Raw genomic sequence first — 24,872 nt, 5'->3', positions numbered from 1 at the left:
CCCAACTATATGCTGCCTACAAGAGACCCACCTCACCCATAAAGATTCACATAGACTAAGAGTGAAAGGATGAAAAAAGATTTACCATGCAAACAGAAAAGAAAAACGAGCTGGAGTAGCTATTCTTATATCTGACAAAATAGACTTTAAACTAAAAATCATAAAAAGAGACAATGAGGGACACTACATAATGATAAAAGGACTGATCCATCAAGAAGACATAACAATCATAAATATGTATGCACGCAATGTTGGAGCAGCCAGATTTATAAAACAAACTCTATTAGACCTAAAGAAGGAAATAGACACTAATACCATAATATCAGGGGACCTGAACACCCCACTGTCAATATTAGACAGATCATCTAGGCAAAGAATCAGTAGAGAAACACAAGATCTAAACAATACTCTAGACCAATTGGATTTCGCAGATATCTACAGAACATTCCATCCAACAACCTCAGAATATTCATTCTTCTCATCAGCACATGGATCATTCTCCAGGATCGATCACATATTAGGTTACAAATCAAGTCTCAATAAATTCAAAAAAATTGGAATTATCCTATGTATTTTCTCAGACCACAATGGATTAAAACTAGAAATCAATAACAAACGAAACTCTGGAAACTATACAAACACATAAAAATTAAACAGCATTCTACTTAATGACATGTAGGTCCAAGAAGAAATCAAGCAGGAAATCAAAAAATTTATTGAAACTAATGAAAATAATGATACATCATACCAAAAGCTGTAGGATACTGCAAAAGCAGTATTAAGGGGGAAATTTATTGCATTAAATGCTCACCTCAGAAAAATGGAAAGATGGCAAGTGAACAACCTAACACTTCACCTTAAAGAACTAGAAAAACAAGAACAATCCAAACTGAAAGCTAGCAGATGGAAAGAAATCATTAAGATCAGAGCAGAACTGAATGAAATTGAAACCCAAAAAACAATTCAAAAGATCAATGAATCAAAAAGTTGGTTTTTTGAAAAGATAAATAAAATTGACAAACCATTAGCATGGCTAACAATAAAAAGAAGAGAAAAGACTCAAATAACAAAAATTAGAAATGGTGATATTACAACTGATTCATCTGAAATACAAGGAATCATTCGAGACTACTATAAACAACTATACGCCAACAAATTTGAAAATCTGGAGGAAATGGATAAATTTCTGGACACACACAAGCTCCCAAAACTGAACCGTGAAGACGTAGAAAATTTGAACAGACCAATAACAATAAAGGAGATTGAAGGTGTTATCAGAAGGCTCCCAACAAAGAAAAGCCCAGGACCAGATGGATTCACAGCAGAATTTTACCAAACATTCAAAGAGGAATTGACACCGATTCTTTACAAACTATTCCAAAAGATTGAAACAGACGCAAATCTCCCAAACTCATTCTATGAAGCAAACATCATCCTGATACCAAAACCAGGTAAGGATATAACCAAAAAAGAAAACTACAGGCCAATATCCTTGACGGATATAGATGCAAAAATCCTCACTAAAATAGTAGCAAACAGAATACAGCAACACATACGTAAAATTATTCACCACGATCAAGTGGGATTCATCCCAGGGATGCAAGGTTGGTTCAACATACGCAAATCAATAAATGTGATACACCATATTAATAAAGTCATACACAAGGACCATATGGTCATCTCTATAGATACTGAAAAAGCATTTGATAAAGTTCAGCACTCATTCCTGAAAAAGACCCTCTATTAGTTAGGTATAGAGGGAAAGTATCTCAACATAATTAAAGCCATATGTGACAAACCCACTGCCAATATCATCCTGAATGGGGAAAAGCTGAAAGCTTTTCCTTTAAGAACAGGAACTAGACAAGGATGCCCACTCTCACCACTCCTATTCAACATAGTGTTGGCAGTACTAGCCAGAGCAATCAGAGAAGAGAAGGAAATAAAGGGCATCCAGATTGGAAAAGATGAAGTCAAACTGTCCTTGTTTGCACATGACATAATCCTATATATCGAACAGCCTAAAGCCTCTACAAAAAAACTCTTGGAGTTGAAAAATGATTTCAGCACAATAGCAGGATACAAAATCAACACACAAAAATCAGTAGCATTTCTTTTCTCCAATAGTGAACATGCAGAAAGAGAAATCAAGAAAGCCTGCCCATTTACAATAGCCACCAAAAAAATAAAATACTTAGGAATTGAGTTAACCAAGGAGGTGAAAAATCTCTATAATGAGAACTACAAACCACTGCTGAGAGAAACTAGAGAGGATACAAGAAGATGGAAAGATATCCCATGCTCTTGGATTGGAAGAATCAACATAGTGAAAATGTCCATACTACCCAAAGTGATATACAAATTCAATGCAATCCCCATCAAAATTCCAAAGACATTTTTCTCAGAAATGGAAAAAACTATTCAGACATTTATATGGAACAATAAAAGACCACGAATAGCCAAAGCAATGCTCAGCAAAAAAAATAAAGCTGGAGGCATAACATTACCTGACTTTAAGCTATACTACAAAGCTATAATAGCCAAAACAGTATGGTACTGGCATAAAAACAGACACACTGACCAATGGAATAGAATAGAGAATCCAGAAATCAACCCACACACTTACTGCCATCTGATCTTTGACAAAGTCACCAAGCCTATTCACTGGGGAAGGGACTGCCTCTTCAGCAAGTGGTGCTGGGATAACTGGATATCGATATGCAGGAGAATGAAACTAGATCCATACCTCTCACCGTATACTAAAATCAACTCAAAATGGATTAAGGATTTAAATATACACCCTGAGACAATAAAACTTCTTAAAGAAAACATAGGGGAAACACTTCAGGAAATAGGACTGGGCACAGACTTCATGAATACGACCCCAAAAGCACGGGCAACCAAAGGAAAAATAAACAAATGGGATTATATCAAACTAAAAAGCTTCTGCACAGCAAAAGAAACAATTAAAAGAGTTAAAAGACAACCAACAGAGTGGGAGAAAATATTTGCAAAATATACATCTGACAAAGGATTAATATCCAGAATATATAAGGAACTCAAACAACTTTACAAGAAGAAAACAAGCAACCCAATTAAAAAATGGGCAAAAGAGCTAAGTAGGCATTTCTCTAAGGAAAATATCCAAATGGCCAACAGACATATGAAAAAATGCTCAACATCACTCAGCATCCGGGAAATGCAAATCAAAACCACATTGAGATACCATCTAACCCCAGTTAGGATGGCTAAAATCCAAAAGACTATGAACGATAAATGCTGGCGAGGCTGCGGAGAAAAAGGAACTCTCATTCATTGTTGGTGGGACTGCAAAATGGTGCAGCCTCTATGGAAAATGGTATGGAGGTTCCTTAAACAATTGCAAATAGATCTACCATACGACCCAGCCATCCCACTGTTGGGAATATACCCAGAGGAATGGAAATCATCAAGTCGAAGGTATACCTGTTCCCCAATGTTCATCGCAGCACTCTTTACAATAGCCAAGAGTTGGAACCAGCCCAAATGCCCATCATCAGATGAGTGGATACGGAAAATGTGGTACATCTACACAATGGAATACTACTCAGCTATAAAAACGAATGAAATACTGCCATTTGCAACAACATGGATGGACCTTGAGAGAATTATATTAAGTGAAACAAGTCAGGCACAGAAAGAGAAATACCACATGTTCTCACTTATTGGTGGGAGCTAAAAATTAATATATAAATTCACACACACACATACACACACACACACACACACACACACACACACACAAACGGGGGGGGGGGAAGAAGATATAACAACCACAATTATTTGAAGTTGATACAACAAACAAACAGAAAGGACATTGTTGGGGGGGAGGGGGGGAGGGAGAAGGGAGGGAGGTTTTGGTGATGGGGAGCATTAATCAGCTACAATGTATATCGACAAAATAAAATTAAAAAAAAATAAATAAAAAAATAAAAAAATAAAAAAATAAAAAAATAAAAAAAATAAAAAGCTTCTGCACAGCAAAAGAAACAATTAACAAAGTTAAAAGATAACCAACAGGGTGGGAGAAAATATTTGCAAAATATACATCTGACAAAGGATTAATATCCAGAATATACAAGGAACTCAAACAACTTTACAAGAAGAAAACAAGCAACCCAATTAAAAAATGGGGAAAAGAGCTAAGTAGGCATTTCTCTAAGGAAGATATACAAATGGCCAACAGACATATGAAAAAATGCTCAACATCACTCAGCATCCGGGAAATGCAAATCAAAAGTACACTGAGATACAATCTAACCCCAGTTAGGATGGCTAAAATCCAAAAGACTCTGAACGATAAATGCTGGCGAGGTTGCGGAGAAAAAGGAACTCTCATACATTGTTGGTGGGACTGCAAAATGGTGCAGCCTCTATGGAAAATGGTATGGAGGTTCCTCAAACAATTGCAGATAGATCTACCATATGACCCAGCTATCCCACTGCTGGGAATATACCCAGAGGAATGGAAATCATCAAGTCGAAGGTATACCTGTTCCCCAATGTTCATTGCAGCACTTTTTACAATAGCCAAGAGTTGGAACCAGCCAAAATGTCCATCATCGGATGAGTGGATATGGAAAATGTGGTATATCTACACAATGGAATACTACTCAGCTATAAAAACGAATGAAATACTGCCATTTGCAACAACATGGATGGACCTTGAGAAAATTATATTAAGTGAAACGAGTCAGGCACAGAAAGAGAAATATCACATGTTCTCACTTATTGGTGGGAGCTAAAGAGAAATAAATAAAATCACACACACACACACACACACACACACAAAAAAAAAAACCGGGGGGAGGGGGGAAGAAGATATAACAACTACAATTCCTTGAAGTTGATACGACAAGCAAACAGAAAGGACATTGTTGGGTGGGAGGGAGGGGAGGGAGGAGGGAGGGAGGTTTCGGTGATAGGCCACAATAATCAACCACATTGAATATCGACAAAATAAAAATTTAATAAAAAAATAATAATAATAAAATTAAATTAAAAAATTTTTTTAAAAAGATATACAATGTAAACAGAACCATAAGACAGATACACTGGCTGGCGATACTAATAACAGACAAAAGAAAAAAAATTAAAACAAGAGTGTTACTCTAGATAAAGAGGGTCATTTTATACATCTACACCCTCTCCTCTGCAGGTGGGGGACAGCAGGCACTAGGGTGTGACAGCCTAGGAACCGAGATGGAGGACAGCCAGGGGCCTGACGCTGCCCTTCCAGGACCTTCTTGCTGAGAGTCCAGCACTCCCACTCCCAGAGGAATCCAGGCCATCCCACCCAGCACTCTGCCCCAGCCTTGGCCAGGGCACTGCTACTTTTCCTGTATTTGTGGGACTCAGTGTCTCTGCACTTTCACCTGAAATTAAATCTTGGGTATCTTTGCATTTGCTGCTGTTTTTCTTACTCCCACCTGCAGCAGACCCAGCAACTGTGGGCCTGACTCTCCTTCCACATCTCATCACACTCAGGGTTTTGACACAAAAAGCGTGGGCACTCATTCATGTGTCTCTGTGACTTCTCGCATGGAACATGTCACCTAGACCCTTCCACGCTGGGAGCTGGGACCTGACCCAGCACATCCATCATATTCCAGGAGTGAGGCTGGTTACCAAGGCGATGGACGGGTGGGATTCCTTTCCAGAAGGCCTTACTTGTATCCCAGTATCTTGATCCCCCATACCTGGAAGACTCCCAGGATGGGATGGTTGGGCTGAGGGCGTCACATTCAATTTTTTTTTTCTTTCCTTTTTTGGTGGCTGCCCAGGACAGAGATCCAAACCCTTGACCTGGAAGTCATCAGCACCATGCTCTAGCCAAATGAGCTGAATGGCCAGCCCATATTTAACATTTTAAACTGCTGTCTACATACAGTTTAGACAAGGGCTGCCTCCCTGCACCCCACCTGGCCCTTGGGGTTACCCTTCTCTTTAATGTTTGCCAATCTGGTGTCAGGCAGGCAAATGAAATATCACTGTCGCTCTAATTTGGAGTTGCCCCAGTTAGGTCCTTTCAGTTGTTGACTGGCCAATGGGTGTGCTGTCCTCAACTCAGATCCCTGCCCTGTGGAGTTTTCCCCACCCAGAAATCTCCAGGCATTTATCTGCTTCTTTGCTGCACTTGTGACCGCTTTAGCCTGAGGTTGTCAATACAACCTTTAAAGGGAAGATAAGCATCTGACTTTTGAGACCAAAAGGGCTCTCATCGGGTGTGTCTGTAGACTGTCTCCAAACTTGGCTTGAAAGAGGGTCCCCAAGCCTCTCCCCAGGTTGGGAGCAGAGGGAAGACCACACAGGTATAGTGTTTGAAGGTTCTGGGTCTGACCTGCATGACCTTGAGCCACCCCTTGACATCCCTAAGCTGTGTCCCCATCTCTACCATGGAGATGTTTTGTGAGGACTCCCGGGAATAACGCTCTTTGACAGGGAGGTGCTATCATCACTCAGACAACAAATGACTTGAAGGTACAAGTATTTTAAATTATTTTTCTACCTTAAATTCTTCTTTTGACATGGACAGCACTTTTCTGCTGGGACACTAATGTCCCAACTCTGGCCACATCACCGATGGATTGGTCTGAGCACTAGCCCCAGTCCCTGGTAGTCCATGACGTCGCCTGATTCACCCCAGAGAGAAACCTGCTGCATGGGGACGGTCCAGACAGGTATGCTGGAGAAGCTGCTGGAGCACCGGGTGCAGCCACCTGGGCAGCGACCTCTCCCATAATGCCATCTTCCTGTGTTCCTGCTGAGCCCTCACCTCCACCCAGCGGGTGCTAGACCTACTGCTGGGTGAGCACCACCCTTCCAACGGCACAGAGGTGACCCGGCACCGACTAGCTTGAGACTGTCACTGCACCTGGATGTTTGCTCCTCTGAAAAGTTGGGGTGTCAAACGGGTTAAATTCAGAGGGTCATTGAGGGACCACATGGGACAAGCCATGTAAAATGGCTGCCCAGTGCCTGGCCCTGCGGAAAGGTCCCACGGAAGGGCTGCGGTCGCTCATGCTGATTATTTCCCTCTCCCCCATGAAGCAGCCCCTGCCTTAGCGCTCATTTATCCCAGGGCTCTTGCAAAGCTGTTTCTGCATTTATAAGAGAGGTTTGAAATGCCATCTAGAGGTCCCCGAGGGCAGGCCCAGGTCCACTCAGGTATCTGGGGAGGTACTCACTGGGGTTCGTTCATTCAACAAACATATATGAAGTGCCTGCTGTGTACAATCACTTTTCCAGGCACTTAGAACAAATAAATTTGTTCTGTCCATAAAACAGAACAAATTCCCGCCCTCCTGGGCTTCTACTCTAGTTGGGAGTCAGCCAGTCCTAGTAAGAGTCATAGCAGGTCTTGTCCAGAGCACAGATGTGCCACCCTCCTGTACATATAGACGCAGCCTCCCCTGTTGAGATGGGGATAGTGGACCCCAGGACCAGCTGGAGGTGTGAGTGGACTGTAGGTAATGGGGAAGGAGACTGGCAGAACCCTGGCCCCACACACCTTGTAATTCTCGCTGGAGAGCCGAAGCCTGGGGCTTGCCCTGCAGGAAGAAAGAGTCACAGAGCTGAGCACAGGGTTGGGGCTTCAGGGAAGAAAGTAGGTCCTAATGAGAATCCATTCCCACCTGTTCAGGACAGGGGCTAGTGAGCCACCTGCTCTCACATGGGCCGTGCACCACAGTCCTCCGTGCCCACCTGCATGTGAGGCTGGGCTGGCTGCACCTGCCGTTCCTGAGAATTGTTTCAGCAGGAAGAGACCCCCACAAAATAGGGAGCACATCAGTGCAGGAGCTACAGGTTGACGTGCTGCAGGATCCCTGTGAAGGCTGGACAGGGGACAGACTTTGCTTGTTCTCTCCCTCAGAGAGTGATGGAGCACCTACTGTGTGCAACAGGGAACAGAGCAGACGCCGCCCCTCCCTTCCCAGGAGACAGACAGGAGCCTGGCAGGCTTCCCTTTTGATGGGGAGAAATGGTCACTGATGGAGGGCTCCCTTGATGGAGGCTTTCTGCCAAACCCCTGCTCAGTGGACAACCCTGCCACTGGCAGGACCACCCGCAGGGTAGGGTGGAGGGCTGGCCTGTGACAGGCACCGATTAGCCTCCAGAGTCAGGCAGACCAGACCCCAAGGGCACACGTGTCCTGGCCTTCACTTGAGGGGAGGCTAGAATGGTCTAAGAAACCCGGTCTCAACACCACCACCGGGCTCCTGGTCCCTGGCAGGTGCGCTGCAGGTCAAATGCACCAACATGCTGTCCCCCGTCCTCCCTCTCGGTGGATCCAGAGTCCCCGTCCTTGCTGGGCCTCACCCGAGAACAGGGAGCCGGCATATGGCCGTGGGTGGCCAGGACTCCATCAGACCCTCATAGGAGGAGCCGTCCCTGGGGACGTCCAAGCATGAGGCTCAGAACAGACATGTCCCAGATCACAGGGGTGAGGAGCAGCTTAATTTCTGGATGGACCCTGGAGCAGGGACGCTGCCTTCTGGCTGGGGGCTCGACAATGCCCCGTCCTCCCGCAGGTGCTAAAGGGACACGGAGGCGGCCCCCTGCAACCCTTTCCCGAGAACGAGGCGCCTCCTTTCCGCAATGATCTCGAGGAAGTGGCAATATTCTTCAGAATGACCCCCGAGCACGACCTGGCGGTAACCTCTCAATGCAGGCCAGGGAGCCACCGGGCGCGCGAAACCCGCAGGTCTGTGACGGCCGAGGACGGGTCCGGCTCTCATACCTGTGCCACGCCTCCCCTCTGTTTCTGATGACCGTGGCCTGCGAGCCTCGCGGAGAGGAGAAGCCTCCTGCAGACGGGTCTTCAGGTGCCCACTCCCGGCCTAACCCCCTTCACAGCCCCTTTGCAGTCCGTCCCGGCTCCCCGGAGCGCCCACCCTGGCCAGCGGCCCTCACCTGCTTCCCGAGCAGTCTCTGGGGAGAAGCCGGAGCTTACGCGAGGAGCGCGGAAGCAGGGAGCGTTAAAGATGGCGGCACGTAAAGCTGAGGATCCTCCTTGACCGCCGAGCATACCCTGCCCGGATGCCCAGGCCCTGTCCTCACTTCCGGACGGGGCGGAAACGGGCGACAGTGCCGGAACCAGGAGCTGAAGGACACTGCATTCCCGCCGGACCCGATTGTTAGCGCACCGCCCTGCACGCATGCGGCCACGACCCGCCCCCGCCCCGCGCAGGCGCAGAAGTGCTCACAGCGCTTTTGACCGTCTCTGTTCGCTTCCGGCATTTGCGGTTCTTGTCCGTCGCTGTCCGCGTCTGGCCTTCCTGCAGCTTCCCGCAGCTCCTCAGGTGAGCAGCAGCTGTCGCCTGCGCCCGGGCCTGTACCCGAGCCCTTCTGGCTCTGCCTCGGCACTGGCCGCCCGCCGAGGCTGAGGCGGTGATGAGCCGTCCTCTCTCCAAACCCCGGGGGCTGGGGGACCATGGTGGGACGAGGGTCGGCTGAGAAAGGGGCAGAAGGACCAGAGCGGGGTCCAGGGGGACGGTGGGATGTGGAGGGGCGGCTGGGCGTGGTGAGTAGTGGAGGGGGAAGGTGGAGGGCCTAGAGGGGATGGTGGAGGGTCCAGAGGGAAGGTGGGGCCTAGAAGGGGATGGTGGGTTTGGAGGGGATGTTGGGGCCTTGTGGGATGGTGGGGGATGGGGCGGCCTAGGGGTTGTTGGGTTCAGGAGAATGTGGTGGGGAATTAAGGAACTTGTGAAATGAAGGTGTGGGCAGTGAGGGAAGGAATTTGGGTTGGACACACAAAGGCAGACCTGAAGTGGAGGACATCTAATTGGAGGCACGGGGGGTGTTTCCATGTATTGGAGAAACAACAGTCTTGTCTACTCAAACCTACCGCCATGAACATGCAAAGAAAAGAAAAGAAAAACAAAAACATTATTGTGCAAGGTTAACAAATCCCACCAATGTCGGTGGTCTGCAGGAGAGGGCAGAGTCTGGGCAGCATTTCAGAGGTGTCTCATGCAGCTTAGTAGAAGAAAAAAAGCCAAAACCTCTTTTAACTCCTCAAAAGAAACCAGATGTGCTTTGTAGATAGTCCCCTGCACCTCTGAGTCAATTTTGGAGGTATGCATTGACAGTCTCGGGCAGAAAGCCAGTGACTGTGCCTTGTAAAATCTGGAGACTGGGTCTCATTCATGACTGTGTGAAATTGTGTTTGGTCTTTGTCCCCCTTCCCTGGCATACAACTCCTGAAATCCTTAGAATTGCTCAAGTGGTGTCTTTTGTATGCTAATGATTTGACTGGTGGCTGGCATCTCCTAGGCAGCTTCACTCTGGGGGCTGGTCACCAGAAAGACCAAGACAGAATTAGAGGATTGGGACATTCAACCTCACCCCAAAATCTCCAGGGAGGAGAGAGGGGCTGAAGGATAAGTTGATCACCAGAGGCCAATGATGTAATCAATCATGCCTATGTAATGAAGTCCCTGTAAAAACCCCAAAGGACTGGATTCCAGGAGCTTCCTGATAGCTGAACATGTGGAGGTTTCAGCTTCCTGATGGCTGATCAAGGGGCAGGAGGGTGTGGAAGCACCACTCCCCTTCCCCCATACCTCACCCTATGCGTCTCTTCATCTGTATCCTGTGAGAAATGCCCTCACCCATCTAATTCCAAAGGATGGACATGGAGACACAAGGTACAGCAAAGCGAGACTTTAATAATGGCCTTGCAAGTCCAGATGTTTGTGCATGGGACAGGCACACAGAAAAGGGCTGTAGCAAGCAATTCATTCCTTAGTACGCAAGTCCCTCCCCCCACTTCCTCGTTGGCCGAGTACTACAGGGTGCACAATCTTCCCAAACGGTGCTTAAAATTTATTACCCCCTTGCAAGGAATTCTTTTGTCTGGGGGCTCAGGACAAGCCTGTGAAAAAGGCCTGCTTAAGCCCTGTGAAAGAAGAAACACCAGGGAATGAGGAAAACAATGGGGACTAGTAACTCATTGCCATCTCAAGGAGAGCTCTATCTGTTCAGATACCTTCCGGGAATGGGCTGGACCAGTCAGACAATTTTTGGGCTGGGCCTGAATCAGTTAAAACACCCTCAAATAAGTCATTTCTGAAAATGAATCACTTAGATTATTTTCTTACACCTTGTAATATCCTTTGTAATAAACTAGTAAATGTAAGTAAGTATTTCTCTGAGTTCTGTGAGCTGCTTTAGCAAACTAATCAAACTCAAGGAGGGGGTGATGCATACCCCACTTTATACCTGGTTGGTCAGAAGCACAGGTCACAACCTGTTGCTTGCAATTGGCATTAGAAGTGGGGAGAGAAGTCTTTGGTACTGAATTCTCAACCCGTGGGATCTGAAGTGTAGATAGTGTTGGAATTGAATTGATTAGAGGATACTGTGTTGATGACCGCTGCAGAACTGATTGCTTCCTTGGTGTGTGTGGGAAACCCCACACACGTTTGGTCACAGAAGGCTTGGGTGTGATTGTGGCATGAGAGCAGAGGAAAAACCCTTTGGGTTTTTTCTGTGGGTTGACCAAAAGGAGACACCCTAAAGGGATGGGAGGGACAACTGCCTCCCATTTATTAGGCAGTGAAAGTTTTTTTCACAAGCAGGAATAAGGATAAGGGAGTTTCTGAGTTGGGGGAGGGGCTCTTTCCAAGGGGTAAGAAGTTTACCCAGAAGGAGAAAGGGAGGATCAGAAGAGGGAGGACCAAGGTCTGGGGAGTTAGGGAGGGGACTAGGAGGTAAGAGTGTTTTGGGAGAGTCTGAGGTCCACATACAGGTGATGTCTGAAGTGGGAGCCGGGAGTGGGACTGGGGGGTGCAGGGACAGGAGGTGGAGAGTTGTTGGTGGGATTGTGGGATTCCATGTGTGCTGTGACCCCTTCCTAGTCAGCCTCAATTGTGACTTGCGTGGTCAAGGTGTGGAATTCTTTATTGGGCTCAGTTATGGTAGACCGGAATGCACAGAGAAGTTATTGAGCAAAAAGAATCACCCATAATCCCAACCAGAGATAGCCATAATCTATTTTCTGGTCTAGACCCTGTCTTTCTGGACACACATTCAAGCATTCGCTTATTCATTCTCCTCCCCCTTCCACCCGTCTATATTTGCACACATGTGCACCTACACCCACAGTCTCTCCTCACCATATATGTATGTAAATCTATGTTTGTAAACTTCTTGCTGCTTTTAACGTTTTTTTTTGTTTTTTAATTAACAGTATACTGTAACATCTTGCCACATATTGACCAGATGTTCCCCAATTATCAGTTACTTATTTGATTTTGGTTGTGCCAAGTGAGGTTCACGGGAGGCCAGCGGGAAAGCTGTGGGGTGCAGTGTTGACAGTTGTCTTAAGGTTCGGGAAGTGAGGTTAAAAGTTGGCCTTATGGGGAAAATCTGAAATTCACGTGAGCATTGCTGGGAGGGCTTTTTGCAGGTCTGTGGCTGAGACTGAGTGTCCTCAGAAAGGGGAGATTTCAGCCAGCAGGTGCATGTGCTCCACATGCTTTATTTCCCAGAATCCACACAGTGGCCTGGTGTCAGTGTCACCACCATCATACAGACGAGGCCTGGGGAGAGTCATCAAGCTCTGACAGGACAGGAACAACAGGCATATATCACCAGGGTCTCCTAGACCAGCTCTGGCATTGTCTGGGGACTGGTTGGAAATGCACATTCTCAGGCCCTGCCCAGACCTACAGAATCTGAACCCCTGAACCAGCTGGAAAGAAAGCAGCAGGAGAGACTTTAAGGTCAGCCCTTTGGAGGAAATGCAGTAGAGACAGTGTAAAGTCTTAGTTCTCCTCCCTGAGAGGTCAGCACATGCCACGTGAAGAGCTGTGGTGTTGCGATGAAGCCCCCCAGATAGCATGTCTGAACCTCCCAGCCAGAAGGGAGCCCCTGAGGGAGTGGAAGAGGGTCTGGGTGGGTGAAGAGCAGGCCAGGGGAAAGCCAGCAGCCGTGCCACCCCTGCTAGGCACACTGGAGACACTGTTGTTATTCCAGCCTCCCTATGAGCAGGAGGTGGCGGACGGTGTGCTCAACGTTGCTTGGTGTGTCACTTTGGAAATTAACTAAAAATAGGGTGTTTACCTAACATCAAGTCCTCTCAAGGGGTGCGCGTCTGCTGGAAACACTGAAGAGACCCTCTGCAAACCACAGTACATCAGGGTGCAGTCCCATGACCGTTACCTCCCCAGCGCCACCTGAGCACACTGGCCTCATGCACTGCAGGCACTGTGCCTTGACCTCCCTCCCTGACTCAGCTCCATTTTCTTGGGTCAGCACAGACCTCCACATCCCATGTGCACTGCTGGAGGGAGGTTCTAGACTGCGGCGGGGGAAGCAGGCATTGCTGTCCAGGAACTGAGCCCAACCCGACTGCCGGGAGCAGGTGAGGGAACGGCTGCCCGTGCTTACACAGAATCGCTGGGTGCCCTGCTGTGCCACCCCTGTCACTGGTGTGCAGACTCAGCTGGCAGCCCTGGAAGCACATGGAATAGCCCTTGGGGATGTGAGTGCTCTGGCTGGGGAGGCCACACTAGGAAGGCAAGCAGAGACCTCAGAGGGAAGCCACCGTTCAGAGTTCCAGGAGGAACAGTGGGTAGGGAGCCCTGAGCAGTGTGGAGGCTGCAGCAGCAGAGGAAATGGTAGAAAGGGCAGATGATGAGGCTGCAGGCCACGGGGCACTTGTAGGGGATGGTGAGTTCAGATTTTACTGCAGGTGCATTGGGAAGGGAACGACATTTGCTCATTTGTTTCATGACTGTCTCACTGGACATTGGAGGGAAATCAGTGGTGGGGGCAGGGTGAAGCCAGGGGAGTGCCTGAGAGGTTATCCAATTCAGATGACTGTGCCTAGGACAGTGGTGTGGCTGTGCAGATGGAGGATGGTGCACAGTTGCCAGGTCTTCCCAATGGGTTCTTTGAAGAATCAGGAAGACAGAAATCCAGGGGAAGTCCTGGGCCCAGTGGCTTGTCAAGGCAGGGTGCATGTCAGGTGTGGAGTGGAGATGCCACAGGTGATCAGAAGAGAGACAGACAGTGGCTTGTCAAGGCGGGATACATGTCAGGTGTAGAGGGGAGATGCCACAGGTGAGTATGTGTCTGAGCCTGAAGGTCTGACAGAGCGTGTGCTGAGGAGGGGCATTTAGGAGGCCTCTGCAAGGTGATGTTTAATCGTGCCACTGTGTTTGCTTGCCTTGGAAGAGAGTATTGCCTGGAAGGTCCAGAGCTTTGCCCTGGCTCAGTCAGCTGAGAGAGGAACATTTTTTGGTCAAGGAGACCAAGGACAGGCACCGGTAGGCTGTGGGCAGTGGTGCATGGTGCCATGACACCCACATGCTGCAGCTGACCCTCAGAAGGGAACTTGCATTGCAGAGGCCAGCACCTGCCAAGGCTTTGGGTGTGACCTTGTCGGGCTAGGGCTCAGACCCTTCAAACCCGTTGTACAGATGGTCACAGACCCCTCACGTGCCGGCTAGGTCACCAGACCCCTAATGTGCCACTGGGTCACCAGACACCTCACATACAGGTTGCAAGCTAGGTAATTGGAAAAGATCCTAGGAGCCACTGGCAAGGTTGATGTGCTTCATTCTGACGTGAGCTCAGTCCTCAGCTTCCTCAGCAGCAGCAGCGGCTTACAGCAGCCTCCAGCAGTGGCAGTCCCAGGGCATCCCTGGGGTCCCAGCAGCAACAGCCTCCAGCAGCAGTAGTGGTCCCCTCGTGGCCCCCTCTGGGGCCTCCTGGTGGTGGGGGGACACTGTGGATCAGAGCTGTTTGTCCTTTATACTTAAGTCTGATAACCCAAGAACACCTGGGTACGAGTCAGACAACCAAAGAACACCTGGGTGCACATGCACAATTAGACAATAACCAAGGAACAACTGGGTACACGTGCACAGTTAACATTTACATCAAACAGGTTAGGTCACGCTCAGCAAGATTCTGAACATCTGAGTGATCCTGACCATTTATCCATTTTGTTTTTCCTACAGACCTCCTGGGGGCTCCTGGTGACCATGAGACTCATATGGAGAGTGGTGGGAATGGGAGCCTGTCTGAGGATGCCTGGGAGAGCTTGGGGTGAGCTCAGGAGCAGTCACTGGGGGTACAGGAGCATGAGGGCAGGTGCATCTGTTGGTTTAAGATGGAGATCTTGGAGCATGTCTGGAAAGTGATGACCTAGTGATAAACTGCTGATGTAGGTCAGGAATAGGCAGCCTGCAGCCTGTGGGCCTGCACGTTTCTGTAAATGGAGTTTTACTGGGACAGCCAGACCCCTCTGTTGATGTACTGGTTGGCCGCCTCCCCTCCACAGTGGCTGAATTGGGTAGCTGTGGCAGAGAGCATGTGGCCTACAAAACCTGAAGTACACACTGTCTGGCTCTGTTAGTCCGTTTTCTGTCTCTTACAACAGAATACCTGAAACTGGGTTATTTATTAAGACGTGATGTGGTGTGGGGGCTGATTTATAAAGCCACTAGTGCCACTCCCGTGGTAACCATTCATCCATTAACCTGTTACTCCATGAATGGATTAATACACTCATGAGGGCTGGGCCTGCATGATCCAGTCACCTCCCAAAGGGCCCACCTGTCCACACGACCACATTGGGGATCCAGCTTGCACACGAGCTTTGGAGGGGACACACGTTCAGACCATAGCACTGGCCCTTAAAGCCTGCTCCTGTGGACTCAGGTGGGGACAGGAGTGTGGGGCGGGGCAGCAGGGCATGGGGACTTCTAGTGCATGCCAGCGTGTTTTCCTCACTTCCGCCCTTCAGCTTAATCTTCGTTTACTTGGTTTTCTGGGAAAGGTGCCCTGGAAATTTATGATGGGAGAGGTGTGGCCACGTGTCTCTGCTGTGCTTCCTCCGTGCTGTTTGAGGGACTCAAGTACATTCCTCATGGTTATTGTCTGTGATTGACAAGAGAAGCAGCTTGGTTGTTCGCCTCCTAATCTTTCCTTCCTGTTTCATTTCTTTTCTATTTGTGTCTTAGAATGTTTTAGAGCTGGTGTTGTTTTTAGCTCTTTTTGTTATCTTAATGGTGGAGAAACAGGTGGAGAAGGTCAGGTGACTTTCCAAAGTCATGAAATTTGTGGCGGAGCCAGAGCTGGAGCCACAGCCAGTGGCCTCTGCTGCTGCAGTGCCAGGTGCAGTGGTTCTTTGGAGGAATTTTGCATCCTCTCACTGGTGGCTGGAACACCTCCCAATAGTTTGTGCTCGGGAAAGCAGCAGAGGGTCAGGTAGTTGTTGACACAAATTCACTTTCCATGCTGCAGCCAGCACTTGTGTGGGGAAATGTCCCTGAGTGATGCGTGGTCCCTGGCAGGATGAGTGTGGCCTCTTTCAGCCGGCAGGACTGGGGCACAGCTGTCCTCAGGGGTGCCAGGGCTCCAGCGCCAGTTCCCCCTTGGACGTGTGTGTCAGACGTTGAGCGTTGTGGTGGAGTAGATGTGAGTCCCCGTGTCGATTCTGAGGAGTGTGGCAACTGCTGAGTGGCTCTGTGGCCACGGCCTCACTGGGGTGTTGGTGGGAATGTGGGAGCACCTGTTTCCCTGCCTCGTGCAGGGCTACCATGGTGGGCTGCATCCTGAGAGCCCCGCCAAGTGGGCTCACGTAACAGAGCGCTGGCAGCCAGCCCTTGGGGTGTGGGGCTCAGTATTTGGTGTGCCTTTCCTGGGCACATCATTTCATTTGTCTGGTGGCCGACCTAACGCATGGTCATGGGACCAACAACCAGGAGTCCCTCATGCGAGAAGCTTTTTTATACAGACAGCCGCCTGTGGCTCTTGTCTGACCACCACCCAACATTGTGTCCCCCCAGGTTCCCTGGGAAGACCCAGCCTGGGGCAGCCCCTGGTCCTTCAGCTAGAAGGCACGAAGTCTATATGCCACCTCAGTGGAGGCCAGCTCAGAGAGCTTTACGTACAGATCCCACAAGAAGGGCACCCCGAGTCAGGAGGGCTATGTCTGTCCCAGGTCACGTGAGGCAGGAATGGGGGGTCAGGCAGAGAAAGAGAGAGAGAGAGAGGGAAGGAGACATATCCAGGGACTGGGGCATGAGCCCTTTTAAATTCAAGGGCAGATGCCTGACCACATGTTGAAAGGAGCCTCATCCCTGGGTTAGGTGGGAGCGACGCCTCCAAGTTCTCATTTCAAGCTGGGGCTCAGGCCATTCAGATGTGTAGTGGACCTGGAAACTGAGTGAGGGGTGCCTGGGTGCTGGTATTGGTGCAAGAATGAAGAGTTTGCCCGGAGCTCAGGCGGGGCCCTCCCTGCAGAGAGAGGTCTGTTCCCCACTCTTGCAGCTGATGGTCACCGTGGCCGGGAATGTGCGGGATGCACTGCCATCTGCGAGTGCTGGCGTGTGTGAGGTCAGGACGTGGGAACAGCTAGGAAGGTCTCTCTCCACTGAGCCATGACCCTTGCCCCTGTCACAGAGCCTTCCTGAGGACAGCATGCTTTTCACACTGAGATTCCCCCCAGTCTGGCTAAGAAGGTGGGTTCTGCAGCATGGCCAGGTCCAGTCTCCTGGGGCAGTTTCCAGCCCCACTGGCCTCCACTGTGACCCCAGGTGGGTCGCACTATTTTAGTCCGTTTTAGGTTGCTATAATAGAAAACCTGAAACTGGGTAATTTTTAAAGAAGAGAGGTTTGTTTGGCTTACGATTCTGGGACAGCTGCATCTGGCACGGGCCTCAGGCTGCTCCTACTCATGGTGGAAAGTGGCAGGAAGCCAGTGGGCACAAGCAGATCACATGGCGACAGGAAGCAAGAGACAGTGAGAGAGGAGGTGCCAGGGTCCTTTAAACAATCAGCTCTCACGGGAATTAATAGAACAAAAACTCACTCATTACTTTCCCCCCCAGGGAGAGCACTAATCCATTCATGAGGGATCCACCCCCATGACTCAATCAGTTTCCAACACTGCCACATTGGAAATCACATTCCCACATGAGTTTTGGAAGGGACAACACATCCAAATTCCATCATTCCACCTCTGGCCCTCCAAAACTCATGTCACTCTCACATACAAAATACAATCATTCTATCCCAACAGTCCCTAAAGTCTTAGTTTGCTCCAGCACCAACTTAAAAGTCCAAAGTCCAAAGTCTCATCTGAGACCAAAAGCAAAAGTCTCTCCAGCTATGAACCTGTAAAAACAACCAAATTTACCTACTTCCAAGATACAATGGTGGAACAGACATTGTTCCCATTCCAAAAGGGAGGAATAGGCCAGAAGAAAGGAGAAACAGGCCCCAAACAAGTCCAAAACCCAGTGGGGCAGACATTAAGTCTTAAAGCTCCAAAATAATGTTCTTTAACTCGAAGTACTGCATCCTGGGCACAACTGGGCATCTGGGCCCCCAAAGCATCAGGCGGCCTTGTTCCCACAGCTCTGCCAGGCACAGCCCATTGGGCCACGCTGGTGCCTGTGGCTTTTCCAGGCCTGCATTGCACATTACCAGTGGCCCTGAAGTTCCGGGGTCCTGGTGGCAGCCCTGCTGCATTGGCTGTACTAGACATTTCCATGGTGGAGGCTCTCTGTGGGGGCTCAGACCCCACTTTCCTGCTTGGCATTAGTCTAGTAAATGTCCTCTGCAGTGGGTCTGCCCCTGCGGCAGGTCTCTGCTTGGGCCCCCAGGCTTTTCTATACATCCTCTAGAATCTGGGTGGAGGCTGCTATGCCTCCACTGCTCTCATGTCCTGCCAGCCTGCAGACTTAACACAACGTGGATACCACTGAGGTTTTGGGCCTCTACTCTCCAGGGCTGCTGCACGAACCACGCTTGGGGCTGCTCCATCTGGAGCAGCTGGGATGCAGTGAGCAGGATCCCGAGGGCAGCTGCACCCCAGGTCTGTCCTCCAGGATAACTCAGTCTTTCTAGGCCTCAGGGTCTGTGATAGGTGGGACACCCTTCCTGACTTCTCAAATGACTGCAGGGCTTTCCTCTCATTTTCTCCGCTATTAGCATCTGGCTGCCTCACTGCCAAGATAATGTCTTTAGCAACGAGTTTATCTGCTTCACCCTTGCATTGTTCGCTGGCTCTCCGCTTCTTTACTGCATGGCCAGGCTGCAAATTTTCCAAATCTTTGCGCTCTGATTCCCTTTTAAATTCTGGCTTTACATCATGATTTTGCTGCCATAACTCAGAGTAGGCTCTTAAAAGCAACCATGCATCTTCCTTAATGCTTTGCTGCTGCTTAGAAATTCCTTTGGCCAAATGCTCTGGTTCACAACTCTTAAGTCCCACCTTCCACAAAGTCCAAGGGCATGGACACAATGCAGCCAGGTTCCCTGCTATGGTGTAGCAAGGGTTATCTTTTGCTCAATTCCCAATAAGTTCCTCATTTCCATCTGAGACCTCATCATGAGCATGGCCTTTACTGTCCACATTTCTATCAGCATTCTGCTCACCACCACATAAGTCTCTAAGACATTCCAAACTTTCCCTCGTCTTTTTCACTTCTTCTAAGTCCTCCAAACTCCTCCAACCTTTGCCTATTACCCAGTACCAAAGCTGCATCCACATTTTCAAGTATCTGTATAGCAATGCCCCACTCCTCAGTACCAATTTTCTGTTTTAGTCCAGTTTGTGTTGCTTATAACAGAATACCTGAAACTGGGTGATTTATAAGGAAAAGAGGTTTATTGGGCTTAAGATTCTGGGACAGCGGCATCTGGCACAGATCTCAGGCTGCTTCTACTGATGGCAGAAAGTGTCAGGCACCCGGCGGGTACAAGCAGATCACATGGTGAGAGGAAGCAAGAGAGAGTGAGAGAGGAGGTGCCAGGGTCCTTTAAATAGTCAGCTCTTGTGAGAACTAATAGAGCAAGAACTCATTCCTTACTCTCCCCCACTCCAGGGAGAGCACTAATCAATTCATGAGGGATCCGTCCCCACGACTCAATCAGTTTCCAACACTGCCACATTGGAGATCACATTTCCACATGAGTTTTGGAGGGGACAACACATCCAAACTCCATCACGCACCATGTCCTTCAAGACTGTAGGAGGCCAGCCTTACCACAGGCCAGTCCCCAGAAGCCTCTTTTACAGTGTTCTTTACCACTTCCTGGCTTTACTCTTCAGTGGGCAGTTATTTGCCAGCTATGGTTGCTGGTCTTTGGATGTCTGTGTTCCGACTCCTCACCTGTGTAGTCCCTCAGTGCCTGAAGAGCACATCATGCCTCCTTGAATGTCCAGGGCTGATAGCATTGCCTGCACAAGGGAAAAGGAGCATTAGCCCAGGAGCTCTGGACTTGCAGCCGCTCCTTCATCTGCACACAAGTGGGTCAGGGTGGGTGACCTCAATGTCCCTCCAGCCCTGACGCTTTCATCACTTTCAAGTCTCATCTCATTTATTTTGTGACGCCGACAAAGTTCTTGTACTTACTGGAGCAGCTTTCTTCTAGGCGTGTCCCGATTATAGGTCTTCATCTTGGTGGAGCTGAAGGCCTGGACTGGTTGGCAGGAGTAAACAGCAACAGCAGGTGGGCAGATGCACATGCCAGGGAAACCCAGACCTGCCCTTCTGTCGTGGCAGGGAGAGGTTCCGGGACGTACTTGCCCAGTACTTGAACCAGAAGACCGTAGACGTTAAATTTACCTGTCCTGCAATGAAGTCGAGTCATTTTGCTCTCATCTGGTGCCTTCATTTTGTGTATATTGAGCACAAGGCCATATGAAGTTTTCTCTTTCCTCCTCCTCCTCCTCCTCCACATCATCACGTGTGTCTGCATCCAGCTCTGATCAGATGGTGAAGATCAGGAGACCACAGAGTAGATTCCAGTGTGTGATGCTCTAGCACTGATGGAGTAATTGGATCCAGGGCAGGGTCACTTGGTGGTATTCAAGGTGATGGGAGTGACGCAGTGCCAGCCTCACAGCAGCTATCACCTCTCCCAGATGTGGGGTGAGCCAGTGACCTTCACTGCAGGAACTCTGCCTGTGTCCGCACGGTCTCCCCAACACAGCCATCTCACATGGTCTTGAAATGGTAGCACCCAGCTGAAACTGAGCTCTGCTACTGCTCTTCTGTGTGCAATTATCATTCGTTTTATTTTATTTATTTACTTATTTATTTTTTGTGGCTGGCCAGTTAGGGGATCTGAACTCTTGAACTTGGTGTTATATCACTGCACTCTAACCGACTGAGCTAACCGGCCAGCCCTAATTTTACTTCAGTTTTATATTGCTATAAACGTTCAGTAAGCCTCGTCTGGAGCCCTTCTGGAGTACAGAAATTCAAAATATGCACAGAAATATGATACAGAAGAACAGAAAATGCACAAATCATGAGTTTCTGGCCACAGAGTGAGCGTTCCCAAGATGCGTGGCAGGGCGGCCCTGGTGCACTGCCCCTGCCTTCCCCCAGCTCTCACACTACCTGACTTATTATTTTTGAATTTTTCATGTACATTTTTCAAGTGAATTAGAATTTGGAGAAAGTTTTGACATCCCCTTAAGTCAAATGGAAGCATCCTAGTGTGTTGTGAGTTGGTAGAGTGGGTTTGTGGACTTGGCTGCCTAAAAATCTAGTTTTATTACAGAGAAAAGTTCTACCATGAAGAATCCTTACTGTAAAGCAGCACGACCTTGGTGGCACATACCACTGAGAGGGACGGGAAGGCTTGCAATCTTGTCCCCCTGCAGGCAAGTGGTGATGGGACACACCTGGGCTCTGCTGCTCTGTCACAGGGGCTTTGTGTGCCCAGTCCTGTGGGGTGGTGGGTGCTGCACATACAACAGGCTTGTGTCACAGCTGAGGAAACCCACGCCTTAGACCTGCCTGCGTTTGCCCCTGCCTGCGTTTGCCCCAGCAGAGGCAATGTAATTGAAGCAGCTTCTCTGAGAAAGAGGGAGCTATGTCTGCGGCTCACGGCTGTCCACTGAGCAGTCATGCATCCTTGAGAAGTAGTCCGGGAGAACTGCCTCCCTATAGCGTCCACCTTTTCTTGCTACACTGTCCTGGCTCCAGTGAATTCTCACACATCGCTCTGGTTAATTTGCCTGGGACCAAATCTGTGCAGTTTGTCAAGCAGTGTTTAACGAAGGCTGCATCAGCAGGACTCTGGGTAGTGGTTGAGGTCCACCTGCAGGCTGCCCAGCTATGCCCCCGGGAAGCTGAGCAGACGCTGTGAGCCAGGGGCACTCATTCATGCCATCAAAGAGTAGCCGCTGAGTTAGGACTGTGAATGAGCAGGATCCTGCCCTCTGAGAGCTTCCAGTTGTATCACCAGGTGGTTGTCCCATTGGGTGAGGCCTGTGTGGTCTTGAGGGAGGGATAGCCCAGTGCTGGGGTGGGGGGGGTCTCTGCCCGTGTTAGGGAGAAAATGGGGGCAAGGGAGCATGAGGTGCAGGATGCTGTCCAGCTCTATACAGCCCAACCAAGCCAAGCCTACAGCCTTGGAGCAGTGAGATGTATTTGATGATCTGTGGCTGGTTCTCACACTGCTTTGTTTTGGCATAGTTAGGAATTTCATTTTGCCATGAGCTCTTCAAGCACAGGGTCTACGATTTTGTGCATCTTGTCCAATCTTGAGTTGCTCTGGGTGACGACTAGTACAGTGATCATACTGAACAGTCTGATTCCTTACAGGATAACTCAATGAGAAAACTCACAGGACCTCAGTGGTTCTCTTCTGAGCATCACAGGGTGGGGACAGTGTCTGTGCTGTTTCCTTCTGACCCACCACCCAGCAGGGTATCAGGCACAGGGCGCCGACCAACCCACGTGCTGAGTGAGGACAGTCCTGCAGCCTCCAGCCGTTCTGTGGAAAGGCCATGCTCTCCAAGTCTTCTAAGGGATTATATGTGCTACTTGATTTCCTGTTTTTCTAAGTGATCACATCATAATTAACTTGTGAGTGTGAGAGAGAGGGACAGAGAAGTGGAAAAAGGCCACACAGCAGATACTCTGGGCATCGCAGGCCTGGCGCATGCCTGTCAGATCATAAACTTGTGGTCGGACCTTGTGCATCCGACGCTCTCCTGCCTCCCTCACCTTGTATTTTTTACCTGTACAATGCGCAGGCTGGATACAACATTCTGTGAGGGTTCATTCAAATCGGTCATTCTCCAGTGCAAGCTGCACTGTGAGTGTGCACATGGATTGCACACCCTCGTGACGTGTAGCTTCGCATAGCTGTGTCCATGTATAAGTGTGTGCATGAGCTCACCTGCAGAGTTGTGTGGAACTCTGTAAGGTTACTTGTGGTGACAAGAAGGGAGAAGGGTTAGGACTGTAGGACTGCTTTCTCTGTGTGATTAAGGAAGTGTATAGAAATTTCCTGATGTGGCAGGAGCTCATATGGGCATGCAGTGACAAGGACATGCCAGCAGAAGATGGCGTTGTTGTGAGGGTCTGTCTGAGTGTGAACTGCCCATCAAGGGTGAGCAGCAGGGCCAGGCAGGGGCAGGGGTCTCCAGCTATTCCCTTCCTCAAGTCGTGTCCTGGTGTGGATGGCAAGGGACAGGGGGGACATGGTGAGACAACAGTTTCACACCCCGTGCCGTAGGGAATGGGTACAGTCGAAGAGGTGGGGTTCCTGGTTCTGGCCTTGCCTTCTCATCTGCTATGGCAGGATGTTGGCTCCCTCCTGTAGGCACAGGTGGTGCAAAACTGGCCACCTGTGGGGCCTCTCTGTGCTCAGAGCCTGAGCAGCCCATCAGTGTCACACGCATCCTCAGTCTGGCCCCCATTAACCTTGCTCTCCTCCTTCAGATGCAGACGTGGTGGCCCTGCCCATGGCACACACGACCCAGAAGCCCATGAGTACGGAAGTCTGCATCCACACCTGGCCATGCTCCTATTACTTAGAGCCTCAGAAGCGATGGGTCCCTGGAAAACTGGCCTTAACTCCACAGTCACTGAAATTCACGGCAGATGATTCTGGAGAGTTGCTGGTCAGCTTTCCCCTGTGCAGCATAGTGGAGTTGAAGAAGGAGACTTCTCACTGGATCTTCAGCTCCATCACCGTCCTGGAGAAGGGCCATGCTAAGCACTGGTTCAGCTCCCTGCAGCCCAGTCGCAACGTCGTCTTCAGCATCATTGAGCACTTCTGGAGAGAGCTGCTGCTGGGAGCCGCTGGGGAGACCACATCCAGCCCCAGCACCAGGGGGAAGGAACTAACCAGCCTCATGGCCTCTTCCCAGAGACGTCTGGAGGACACAGCAAAAGTCCTCCACCATCAGGGCGAGCAGCTGGACAGCGTGGCTAAAAACCTGGACAAGATGGAGTCAGACCTAGACATGGCAAACAGGTGAGCAGACCCTGCACGTTCCCAAACCTGACTGTGCCACTATGACTGAGAGACCCAGGGACACCCCACATAGGAGCCTCAGATGATGAAGTGACTCTCTATGCCTGAGAGACATGGACACATCCTGACCCTCCACACAGGAGCCTCAGACACTGATAGTGACATGTCACTCACTGCACAGTCACCACCAAGAGGTGACAGACCTAACTGCCCCTCTGTGATTGAGAGCGGAGGGCTGGAGCTTGGTGGTCTCCTCAGTCATAGCGTGCAGCTTTCAGACATTATGAGCAGGACCGTTTCTGCAGCACCAATGCCCTTGCTTTTTATGTGGTTTCTGTGGTAAGTACCTCTCTTATATCAATGTGTTAAAAAAGAATATAATGGAAATGCTAGCAAAGGATGGGTGTCGAATGGGTAGGTAGGTTTAGTATGGAAGATCATCTCTTAATAGGAGGAATAAGTCCTAGTTTTTGTGTTGCAGTTGTGTGGCTACAGAAGTCAGGGAGTCAGGGGCCGTCTGGTTAGCTCAGTTGGTTACAGTGCAGCCTGATAACACCAGCCGCCAAAAACAAACAAGGAAGAAA

At 49.3% G+C, this 24,872-nt stretch overlaps 1 protein-coding gene across 2 annotated transcripts in view; it reads left to right on the top strand.

Moving 5' to 3' along the window:
* The first annotated feature begins 9,260 nt into the window (after positions 1-9,260).
* Positions 9,261-24,872, top strand: part of SNAP47 (synaptosome associated protein 47) — a 51,078-nt gene continuing 35,466 nt past the window's right edge. The window contains exons 1-2 of one of the 2 annotated variants that reach the window (XM_063094343.1): positions 9,261-9,341; positions 23,751-24,288. In XM_063094343.1, the coding sequence (XP_062950413.1) occupies positions 23,774-24,288 (515 nt within the window). In that variant the 5' untranslated portion in view covers positions 9,261-9,341; positions 23,751-23,773. Of the gene's footprint in view, positions 9,342-15,032; positions 15,100-23,750; positions 24,289-24,872 lie in introns of those variants that run through there. The other variant, XM_063094342.1, reaches the window with a different exon arrangement.

The sequence above is a fragment of the Cynocephalus volans genome, chromosome 4, assembly GCF_027409185.1.
Source record: "Cynocephalus volans isolate mCynVol1 chromosome 4, mCynVol1.pri, whole genome shotgun sequence".
Taxonomy (NCBI): Eukaryota; Metazoa; Chordata; class Mammalia; order Dermoptera; family Cynocephalidae; genus Cynocephalus; species Cynocephalus volans.
Note: the sequence above shows the minus strand (reverse complement) of the source record. Positions and strands in the feature narration are given on the sequence as shown.